Source organism: Silurus aristotelis (assembly GCF_946808225.1).
Source record: "Silurus aristotelis genome assembly, chromosome: 17".
NCBI lineage: Eukaryota > Metazoa > Chordata > Actinopteri > Siluriformes > Siluridae > Silurus > Silurus aristotelis.
This window is the reverse complement of record NC_139590.1, coordinates 6,904,829-6,917,346: the sequence shown is the minus strand read 5'-3', so window position 1 is coordinate 6,917,346 and position 12,518 is coordinate 6,904,829. Positions and strand designations below refer to the sequence as shown.

General features: G+C 38.6%; 1 protein-coding gene across 3 annotated transcripts in view; it reads left to right on the top strand.

Annotated features, from left to right (window-relative positions):
• The first annotated feature begins 8,248 nt into the window (after nt 1–8,248).
• atp6v0a1a (ATPase H+ transporting V0 subunit a1a) overlaps nt 8,249–12,518 on the top strand; it is a 28,463-nt gene continuing 24,193 nt past the window's right edge. For all 3 annotated transcript variants that reach the window (XM_083567336.1, XM_083567335.1, XM_083567334.1), the window contains exons 1-4: nt 8,249–8,389; nt 10,885–10,963; nt 11,079–11,176; nt 11,715–11,843. In XM_083567336.1, the coding sequence (XP_083423462.1) occupies nt 8,273–8,389; nt 10,885–10,963; nt 11,079–11,176; nt 11,715–11,843 (423 nt within the window). In that variant the 5' untranslated portion in view covers nt 8,249–8,272. The remainder of the gene's footprint in view (nt 8,390–10,884; nt 10,964–11,078; nt 11,177–11,714; nt 11,844–12,518) is intronic.

Here is a 12,518-nt window from a genome sequence, read left to right as displayed (position 1 = left end):
CATTCCCCCTCACTCACGGTTCTGATCTACAGATTACTGCCATAGATCATTCCGGACTACCTACTGCTCTCTGGGCTTCCATTCTCCTGTCTCCGCTTCGCCGGAAGCATTCAGTTGAGTGTGCCAATCTGCTACAGTCTCTGTGTTTGTATGTTGAAGACAAATAAAGACGTTTTATTTTACTCCCAGTTTCTGACGCCTGGTCTATCTGTGACACATCTCAGCAACCATTTTATTATATCTTCTCAAGGGACAATACTAAAGAAATTAACCTTGGATATATTTTAGAGTAGTCAATGTGCGGCTTGTATAGTAGTACAGATTTACTGTCCTCTGAAAATAACTCAACATACAGGCATTATTGTCTAAATACCTGGCAACTAAAGTGAGTACACTATTAGTGATAACAGCTGTATGTCATTTAACCATGCAAAGACACACTTCTTATTAATCATGTTCATGAAATCCAGACCTGCAATTGTAGCAGATTAACCTGATAACAGTGAATAGTATGACCAGTGACAAACACACAACCCCACAAGTGTGTGCATGTAGTCACAGGAAGCTATGTGGAATATTTTGAGCAGATAGAACTGAGGGAATCTAAGGATTGGGCACATGGGGGAAACATAATAACAGCCTTATTGGTCAGCTATGCAGCACCAAATGAGCTGGGAAAATGAGCAACTCCACAGAGAAGGTTCATGGAGATAAATAGCATGGTGAGTGGTACTAAAATGCCAATGTTAAAATGGCAACACAAGCTAGAGAATGCTACTCCATACTGTATCAACTGAAAAGTACTTACCTCTATATACCTCTGTATAGCAAACGTGTGATCTGACAAGTGTATATTGCATCATTCATTACTTTCTTTGAAGCTAGAGATTTTGGCATGGGTGTGCACATGCACCGGATGATACCCAGGTGGTTCTCACTGGCCCTGGTGGTTATATGAGCTAAAATATAGCTGTGCCATCACTCTCTATTTCTGCACAATGACCTATTGCCCAGTGTCCTTCAGGATGTCAACAGATGGTTGTGTCACTAACCACTTGCTTCACCCATGTATCTGCTCAGATTACATGTTAAGCAGTTCCATGGCTACAATCTACTGTAATCATATACAGTTTGGAATACTGAGTGTCTGGGCCAGTGGCGGGCCGTGCATTTGGTACCTGGGCCTTCAGTGAGAACTTACCTGACTTAATCCACCTCTTAATACCACCATTATCACGTCGCAATTATAGAAACTATTAATACAAAACAAAAAATTTTATATAACAATGCGTGGCATTAGAGAGAGAGAGAGAGAGAGAGAGAGAGAGAGAGAGAGAGAGAGAGAGAGAGAGAGAGAGAGAGAGAAAGAAAGAGAGAGAGAGAGAGGCATTTCACATATGCTGAATACCATTTTACTAAAGCAAGAAACCCAGTTAAGACAACTCCAAACCACCTACATCATATGGAGCAGTTTAGAATCAATATTTGTCTAATAACATGACAAAAACATACAAATTTTAATAAAATACAACCTACTCACCAGAGATTCATACTCATAATTTGCACCGCTCCTCAGAGGCTGTAATCCAGTGGTACCGCTCGTATTCACTGGTCTGGAAGTGGTGAGCAAACCCTTTCCTGGGCTGAGATGAGCTAGCTAGACTCAGGGTTGGCCGACCTCCTCACGATGTCTAGCTTTTCTGGAAAATGTATTTTTAAATATGTCCGAGACCAAATCAATTTATCTTCCTCCATATGCATGAGCTACACGTGTTTTGCCAGTCGAACTTGGCTGTAACAGTTTCCCTCTGACCAACCAATCAGAGGATTAAAAAATGCTGACTTATTCTGGGGCAGCTATCTTAAGGTAACTATGGTGAAAGGACCAGACTTTTTAGGCCCTGGGCAAATTAGATTGACATGGCAGCACATAGAGGCTGAAATCTGATTGGACAAAAAAAATCTAACATCCACATAGTGCAGTGCAGCCAAGAGAGACGCTACAAAATGAATATAATAAACTGTTGGGAATAAATTAATACTATTAATTAATAATATTTCATGGAACAAATATTAGAATTTAGGTTGTAAATGTAGGTCAGTACTTCTGATAGTGTTTAGGCCAACAGAGAAGGCTTTGCTGGCCTTGACCGCCAGCCACTGGTCTGGGCCATGGTAAAATGCAGGCCTATGTGATTGATTCATGGGGCTGTTTTTAAAATACACCTCATTTCCTGCTGATATTCAGGTTATCAACTTGATCAACAGAGTTATTGTGATGGTTTAAGGCCAGTTTGAAAAGAAAGATCAGGCCACTTTTGGGCCCTTGAGCAATGCCCTTAACCATCTTTGCTTTAATAATGTGAAAATGGCGCCCTAACATTTATAGTGTAAATTATATATGTAATATAGTGTATAGATTCTTACAAAATGAGGGTAGAAAGATCTTACATTGCCTTTGACCTGCTGGTCATCTTTCTTATTAAACACACAGTGACAGATTCTTCACTCTGTGAACTACTAGCCTTCACACCCTGGTCACAAAATGAGCTGTAAGCTCTTAATATGTTTCAATGTTGTGTGCCTCTGTGGCATACAAATGCAATATCGGTGAAGATTAGGTCACAACGTGTCTATAAATGCATGCATTCATCTTAATGTGAAGCACCTCACATGAATTGATTTGAAATTTACTGATTACAATACATACATATTGTATATACATATACATATATAATGATAATATCTATGTGTATGTATGTAATATATATATATATATATATCATATATATCTCAAAACTACCAAACTACCTACTATAACATACATCAAATATATACACTTTGGAATCACAATATGACACAATTGTACTCAAGCTAAATAAGAGTAAATATATTATGTAATTAATTAAGGAAAAGTTTGTTCATGACCCTACTATATTTCTGTACCTCTGATGAAAATATTTTTTATTAAAGTTGTGTTTCCATAATATTTATTTACCTACAACCTTTAAATACTGTACAATCAAGAAGTATTTTTTGATCTTTCTGAATTCCTAATGACTCTATTAATAACCAAGATAAAGATCCAAACTTAAAATGAACAAAAAAAAAGATTTTCCAAAAAATGGTATCTGGCAGAAAGACGCCATGTGTTAAGAATTTGGTGTTGCTGGCCTGGAAATTGCAGTCTAATATGGGTACCTGAGGAAGCAGTGACATCAACTCACACCAAAACACTAACCACTGAGAGTGCAGTGATAAAAAGGGGATAAAAATAGTCCAACAAACAAGAAAACATGTCTGTGCAATATGAATATATTGTATATACATATCATGGATCGTAAAAAATGTCTTCAAGCATCATGATAGGATATTTGAATCTTGTACCCCAGTGGTAATCGAAGTTTTCTTTAAGGAGATGTTTAGCATTTAAATAAATAATCTTTGTTCCAACTATCCTGTATGTGTTTAAAACCACCCTAAAGTATGCATGTAGGACCAGCTAGAACCAGTAAGATTGGCTGGGATTAGCTTTACCAACTAGAAACAGTCTGAACCTCTAGAAGCAGCTTTACCAGCTAGAACCAGTCTGAACATGTGAATCTGACAAGATGTAACCAGTATAACCTGCTAGAGCCAGCCTAACCAATTAGAGCCATTCTGTGAATGTCAAATTGACTAGCTGTAAGCAGTGTAGCCTTCTAGAGTCAGCCTAACCACCTAAAACCAGCCTGTAAATGTCAGTCTGAACAACTGAAACCAGCATAACCTATGAGAGTCAGCCTAACTAAATATAACCAGCCTGGGAATGTCAATCTGACAGCTGTAACCATGTAACCTGCTAGATTCAGACTAACTGAGTAGAATCAGCCTGTAAATGTCAATCCAGTAACTAGAACCAGGTTGATTAATAATCAAACCTGACGATCCTGAGGTTGATGACCAGCCTATACCATCTAAGGCTGTTGTGTCTTTTCGGCACTAACTTTTATGCTTGCTCGTTTCTTGGTGACTTATTATATGGCAAGTTGTAATTCTTCGTGTTATAAAGTCCGGGAAAGAGTCAGAATGTATACACCGATCAAGCATAACATTATGATCACATGCTTAATATTATGTTGGTCCCCCTTTTGCTGCCAAAACAGTCCTGATCTATCGAGCATTAACTTAACTTAAACTTATCTGTTGGATTGGACCACAATGGCCCATGACCCTGTCACCGGTTCACCACTGTTCCTTTGTTGCACCACTTTTGATAGATCCTGACTACTGCAGACTGGGAAACCCCCCACAAGAGCTGCAGTTTTAGAGATGCTCTGACCCAGTCGTCTAGCCATCACAATTGTTAAACTCGCTCAAATCCTTGAGCTTGCCCGATTTTTTCTGCTTCTAATACATTCACTTTCAGGACAAAATGTTCACTTGGGGCCTATTATATCACACCCACTAGCAGCTGCCATGATGAAGAGATAATCAGTGTTATTCACTTTACCAGTCATAACGTAGAATGATAGTTGCACCTGTGTAACTATCAAGGACACTTTTTTTAAGTAACGAATCAGTTTAAAAAAACAAAACAGAAAATCATATTTATGCTCTCCCAACACACCCAATGTTAAAAAAATCTGAACAGGGGAACCAGTGTATCAGATGAACCCGTAGATGAACCTGTGCCACAATGGCGGCGCTCACCTGGGTCACGTGACCCGCGCAAGGCTTGGCCGTGACGTCAGCGGCTGATCAGCTGATCACACTGAGAGGAGACAAGCTGCGGGACAGGGACCGCACAGAGACTCTCACCTTATATTACTGAGTTGTGAGTAAAAACCTCTTGTAATATCTGTATTACGTACCGTATTAAATGGACATGGTCGCCATTTTTATTGAAAATAACAAAAAAGAGATGTATGTAACTTTTCGCTGCATCTGCAACCTGTCCGGGATGAGATGTTAGCAAGACGCTAACGCAGAGTTTTCTTATAATAATTAATAGATTTAGATCAACCCTAAATACCATTTTATGAGCTAAAATATTATTATAATATGTTGTATTTCGAAAATGAGCCGAATAAGTCGAGGAAGTAACTCGGAGCAACCTGTTGCTCTGGTCATTGATGTTGCTAGCTTGTTAGCCGGCTAATTAATTTTCCTTAGCTAGCTAATGCGAAAGTAAATGCAGAATTAATTTATAATTTCTGTCAGGTATTAAACAGCTAAAGCTTTGCCTCGACACTGAATTATGCAACAACACGTCCAGTTTTCCACTCGACTATCAGAAACCATCTCATACATAATGCATCAGTTAAAGGGGAAAAGAAATGGCTGGAGGAGATCACGTGACTCTGGACCATCTCTGTTGTTAATCCTGTTGTGGACACTGTCCCAAGCTGGACATCATGACTTAAACAAAAACAGATGTTTTTTTTCTTTCCTCACAACCAGATAAACCTAGAAAATATTTCCAATATCCTAAGCAAATTTATAAACTATGTTGAGATGTTTGTGGATACCTGACTATAAGATTCGTATGTGCTTTCTTTCTGAGATGACTGCGTGTCTCCTTGATTTATACGCACATTTTAAATAGACAGCGAGTTGAATACATCGTCTTTGGTCAATCTAATCAATGGAATCTTCTTCCTCTTTCGGCTTGTCCCATTAGGGGGTGATCATCCGTCTCCATACCTCCCTGTCCTCTACATCTTCCTCTTTCAACCCAACTACCTGCATGTCTTCCCTCACCACATCCATAAACCTCCTCCTTGGTCTTCCTCTTTTCTTCCTTCCTGGTGGCTCTATCCTCAGCATTCTCCTACCGATATACCTCATGTCCCTCCTCTGCACATGTCCAAACCATCTCAATCTCGCCTCCCTCACCTTGTCTCCAAAACGTCCTACATGTGCTGTCCCTCTAAAAAACTCATTTCTAAAATCTAATCAATCGAATAAAATGATAAAAAAATAAAACTGAACTGTAAGATGGGACAAAATTACATTACATAACCCAGTATAAGATCTTCTTCAGATGAAGGTGGAAAAAAGTTTCCAGATGTATTTAAAAATCATTTGTGCTATAGGATGTGTGTAAATGCTCCTCTAAAAGTTTGTGGACACTCTTCTATTGGATATATATGTGCTTTCTGAATATCCCATTCTACATTTAATCGCCATTTGCTGTTATAATAACCTTCATTCTCATGGGAAGATTTCATCCCAAACGTGTTCAGTAGGGTTGATTTTAGAGCTCTAGAGCAGGCCAGTCAAGATCTTCCACTCTGACCTGTGTACCCTATATCTTCATGGAGCTCGCATTCTGCACAGGGACATTGTCATGCTGGAACAGGTCTGGGTCTCCTAGATCAAGTGGAGGGAAAATGTAATGGTACTGCATAAAATGACATGCTCTACAGTTGTGTGCTTTGTGGTCACAGTTTTAATGTTGGGGTAAAACTTTTGTCCATATGGTGTTTGCCTGATAATACAATAATCATGGGGCTATTTTGTAATAGACTGAAAGCCAAGGAAGCTATGCTAGCTTTTATATAAATAAATAGAACACCTTTTGTAAGGGTGCTTTCCTTTATGTAAATGACTTTGGTACTTGGCTGTGACTCACTGTGAGAACCACAGCACTCGATCCGGGTTCTTAAACATTTTGCAGCCTTTTTAACTGTTAGAATAAAATCATAATCAGTCATACTTTTTTTATTAAAAGTATGACTGGTTTCTAAATCTGATTAAAAGCTAAAGAATATCATGCATCCGTGTGTCAGAACGCTTGAGATTTCCAGACTCTATTTTGAGAAGCGCTGACCAGAAAGCAAATAGCCATACCAGATGCTAATAAGAAATTTATATTCTTTCATGCCATCCAGCATTAATGTTGTGAATTAAGCCTAGGTTCATACTCTATGCCAGGAATCCCCAACCACCAGGCTGCAGGCTGATAGCGGGCTGCAAAGAGAGATGAACTTTTCATATTTTATTTCAGTTCTATTTTATTAAATTTTGCATATTTGGAAAGATGACCACTTCCAATTATGCCAGTGTCCCCGCACTTGTTTCAGTCACATTTTTTCACCATTTTGTATTATGGGGAGTTGAGTTACATTTTCATTGTATATGTAAAAATCATTCAATATGTATAATAGTAACAGTGTTGTGTTTAGTCCATGGAAAAATGGGTCCGTGGTGCAAAAAGTTTGTGGGGTGCTGCTTTAAGCTTTTTATTTAGGATCAATGTTCAGTGCGTCTTTGTAAAATCGTTCTGATTCTGTTATTTGTTCCTCACAACCGTGTCCTGTCACATACTAAATGACTGAGCAGTGGAGGGTTCGGGGCCTTGCTTAAGGTAGCATCTTGTGGCATCTTGGTGGTGCTGGGATTTGAACTCAATCCTCTGATAAGTCTAACATCTTAACCACTGAGCTACCAGAGGTGTGCTGTTATAGGAATATACAAGGCCAAGGGAGACACCCTTTTGCTGATTATTTTTCTTCTAACTGCATTACTATCTATTTGTCTGTCTGTCTGTCTGTCTGTCTGTCTACCTATCCATCTCTATATATGTATATATAAAATATGTATGGCTGTCTTCTAAAAGGTCACATGATCTTATGCCTATGCTTTCACAGTGATGCTCAGCTTGTGCGAACAGGAAGACGCTTGACAAGCTCGAATGTCACATCAATAACTCAGGATTTGCTCTGCGGCAGGCTTTAGTGAGATTTTTAAGACCTACAGATAACAAAGCCAAAAACCTGTTTGTTTAGAGGAGTATTAAAAATAATCACAGCCAAACCTTTTGCTCTGCTCACTGTTTTGTCTGAGATGAGATCTCGTTATTAAGTAAGGTAGCAATTATGTAAAAAGAATGACACATGGCGGTGTATATGGATGGAAGAATAATGTAAATAGGCACAATGAGTGTTTGGGTATTGGGCATAAATGTTGTATTTTATGTTTGGGCAGGATGTTAAGTGAGTGGAAGTGTTAACTTGTTGTTTTTCAGTTTGTTCTGTGGTGTCAGGCACTCGTTTACTCACGCCCTCCCTCTGTCCCTCCCTTCCTTCCCTTCTGTGAAGCCATACAGCTCAGTGCTGATAATGTGCGCTTCACTCCATACACTTGTACACAGTTTAGATCTTGATGTGCGCTGTTTTTCCAAAGTTATTTCTCCACCCTGTTTCACTTGTTTTATAATTTAACTTGAAACTTTTTCCCACTCTCAGGTGTTTTCTACTGGTGGTGGTGTGAACGCTAGCGTAGCACCATGGGGGAGCTGTTCCGCAGCCAGGAGATGACTCTGGCCCAGCTCTTCCTGCAGTCTGAGTCTGCCTACTGCTGTGTCAGCGAGCTTGGCGAGATCGGCATGGTGCAGTTCAGAGACGTGAGTACACGCACCGAGGCACGCGCGTACCGGATGTGGACAAGAAATTAATGTTTATCTGATGTCAGAAGTCTAACTTTGTTTTGATTCTGTGACCAGTTTCCACCATACAAAAGTGATAAAAAATAAATAAATAGCCCTTTATAAACGGCTTATGGGTAAATACAGAACTGTGTGCCATCACGGTAACGCATGACACACATCAAACATCACGTCAGGAACAAAACACAGCAGCTTTGTATTAGCTGTTATAATGATCAATAGTGGGGCAGATACTGTATAAATAACTTCAAAGTAACCTGAAATAGTTTATTCCTCTTATACCACACAAATCTGCCTACAATTACAATTTTCACAAATTAAGAATTAGAGTTGATCAGTTTTGCTAATTAATCGGCACCGATAGTTGTTTGCTGGAACCATCGGCTATTGGCAAAAATCCACACCAATAGTTTTTCCAGAGAGCGCTATATATATTTGTTAATTCTCATTTATTATTTATAGAATTATATTTATTACTATAATTAATATATTCATATTTATTTCACATTTTCATGATTCAGTGCTGTTTTTTTTAATAAAAAAAGTTAATACTATTTTACATGGAGAGTTAGATTTGTTTTTTGTTTTTAATCCAGTATCCATTATTAAAAACAATAGGTTGATTAATTGGTTACAGGCGAGTACGGTCACACGTTTTAGCAGTTCAATTTAATATTGTTCTAAAGACATGATATTTTATCACTTATGTTACAGCAGCTATAAACACGCTTTCCTTTACCAGATTCTTTATTTCTTACTTTCTTTGTTTTGTTTTTCTATTGACTTGTAATATTAGTGAGAAATCTAAAAGCATGCCACTGAAAACTCTTTCCATAAATCCTAAATAAATTCAATACATCCAGCATTGTATGTTTTTGTTTTTTTACGTAACACGGAGCAAGAATGCCAATTTTAATCTTTGAAAATGAACTTTTACTGTAGGAATGGCAACGCATTCAAAGTGGGTTTAGTTTGAGCTTATTGAAGTTGGCGGTTACGGAAATGAATCAACACCTTGAGACCAGTCAGTGCTCTGGTATACAATATTGCTTTCTTTTGTGCTGCTTTTTGCACACTGCTGGTTTACTTATGCTTACTGTTGTATCCTACATCATGTGGTGATGCAGTGGTGCAGAAACAACACAGTTATATGACTGCTGGTGTTAAATGACCATTAAATGTATAACAGCACAGCAGGTACAGGCTGAATAATTAACCAGAGGCCTGTCTAAGCTTTTGTTGATAATAAACGATATAGGAATACCTGCTATACAAGGTATGCTGAATTCCATGAATGTTGCATAGCTGTAGATTTAATCAGTCATTTAGGCATTAGTAGAGCTTTAGTAAAAAAAAAAGACTTTAATTACAGCGGGACAGAATAATAACCTTACGTAATATTCCGGAGAATTCTTCGTCACAGTGGTAGACTTAAGTTAATCAGTTTAGGAGTGAAACAGTACAAGACATTCCCCACACCGATTGGACGTCTGGTGATTTGCCACAACTGTTACAGGTGGTTTAGGATGCACAAATCTCACAAATGTGAGTACACCCCTCACATTTCAGCAACCATTTTATTATATGTTCTCAAGGGACAATACTGTAGAAATGAAGCTTGGATATATTTTAGAGTAGTAAATGTGCAGCTTGTACAGCAGTATAGATTTACTGTCCTCTGAAAATAATTCAATATACAGCCATTACTGTCTAAATAACTGGCAACAAAAGTGAGTACACCTCAATTGAACATGTCAAAACTGTGTGTGCATTATTGTTATCCAGCACTCCCTTAATCCCCCTGTGCATGAAATTCACCAGAGCTGCACAGGTTGTTGTTGGGATCTTTTTACACTCCTCCATAATGACATCACGGAGCTGCTGGATGTTAGACACATGGCGCTTCTCCACCTTCCGCTTGAGGATGCCTCACAGGTGCTCAAAATGGTTCAGTTCTGGAGATATAACTTGGGCATTCCATCACCTTCAGCTTCCTCAGCAAGGCAGTTGTCATCTTGGTGGTGTGTTTGGGGTTGTTATTATGTTGGAAAACTGCCGTTCGGCCCAGTTTTAGAAGGAAGGGATTCTGGTTCTGCTTCATAATGTCACAGCACTGCTCTAATACAAGATTGTGTATGGTCCTCTCTTGAAGATATACTAAAATGGTTGCTGAAATGTGAGGGGTGTACTCACTTTTGTGATGTACTGGATATGCAGCCTTAAAGATTTAACTAGATTGGTTGCTTATTTGTTAAGATGTTGGACCTTTGACCAAAAGGTTAAGTTAAAATCTCAGCACCACCAATCTGCAATTCCTGGGCACTTAAACAGGCTCTTAACCCTAAACTACCGAGTTGTTGAGATAACTGTGAGTCACTCTGGATAAGAGCATTTGGTTAATGTAGCCTATGCTGACTTTTTTTTGTGTGTGTGTGTTTGTGTGTCCACCACAGCTGAACCCCGATGTGAACGTCTTCCAGAGGAAATTCGTGAACGAAGTGCGTCGTTGTGAAGAGATGGACCGAAAACTGAGTTAGTCATTATGGGCATGCGTTATATGAGCTTGAAGTGACATTTTGTACTTTCAATTCCCTCTCTGCCTTTCACCCGTATCTTCATTCCTACTCTTTCCTTCTGTCTCCCACAGGGTTTGTCGAGAAGGAGATAAAGAAGGCCAATATACCCATCGTGGACACAGGCGAGAACCCGGAGGTCCCTTTTCCTCGAGACATGATTGATTTGGAGGTATCGATTAGACTGGACGGTCCATTTCCGAAGCATTTTTGTTATTAGTGTCAGAGGGTGAAATGCATTACACGCTAATTTAAAGTGTACTGCCAGCCTTTTCAAAGCAAATATCACACAGCATTGACAAATGCCTCAAGATGTTTAGAGGAGACCTGTTACCTCAGCATGTGACTCTGCATTTCAGTGCAAAGTTCTTTGCATTTATTCCTGTTTCTCTAAATGAAACCCGAATAACAAACCACCTAAAAATTACTGACAACAGCAGAAACCTGCTCATGCACTGGGTTTGTTCTGCTGTACTTTGCATGACATTGATTTGGGATTGTTTCCTTACCCACAGACTTTCCAAGAATTTCTCAGATGCATTGCAATCACTGTTTAAAAAACAAAACAAAAAAACAGTCATTTATAACAGATTTTTTCAGATTGTTATATTTGTTAAGTAAATAGGGTGCATGCCCAGAGGAAGTCTTAGCCATGAATTCCAGTGTCTAATCTGCATCCATGCTCAAGATACGGAAAAATCTTCCTTCAGGCCACGTTTGAAAAGCTAGAGATCGAGCTGAAGGAGATCAACACCAACCAGGAAGCCCTGAAGAAGAACTTTCTGGAGCTGACCGAGCTCAAGCACATCCTCAGGCGTACTCAGCAGTTCTTCGATGAGGTATTCAGTGCTTTAAAAAAAACACACACTGTTTATTCTGTTTAAATCCTTCATACTGTCAGTGCTGTGAAATTTTTCTAACAAGATCAATGCATGTTCTAATACATTCTTCTGAAACATATGGACGGGGACTGTGTGCAGATAATTATATGATGATTATAAATGAAATTGGTTAGGACTCCTTAATGATAAAGCCGTATATTAGTTTTTTCCAGAAGGAAACTCTTTGGAAAGCCTTTGGTCCTTTTCTGCAGCATCTCAGTAACTTAAAAAGCTGCATTAAAAAAAAAAATTTTTTAATGAAAAAAATATTTTAAATGAACTCTAAACAAAAAGCATGGCATATTGCATTTTTGTGTATAGTGCAAGTTATAAAGATATAAATTGTAAAGGTATTAATATCAGGATACTTGATTTTTTTTTTCTCACGTAACCATTCACTCTAAAATGTGTTATTCTATACTTATATAAATAGCATGCATCAAATAATCCTGAAAAGGCTGTAATTCAATTACAAAAATCCGTTTAGTCCATTTAACTAAACACGGAGCACTGCGTTTCCCACGGACAATTATTACTGATGCACCACCCGCTAAAACCCAAGACGCTCTGGACAGGGTCAGTTTGCACTAAATGGGTTTAGTTTTCACAGATATTCTTATATGCAGTTTCAGC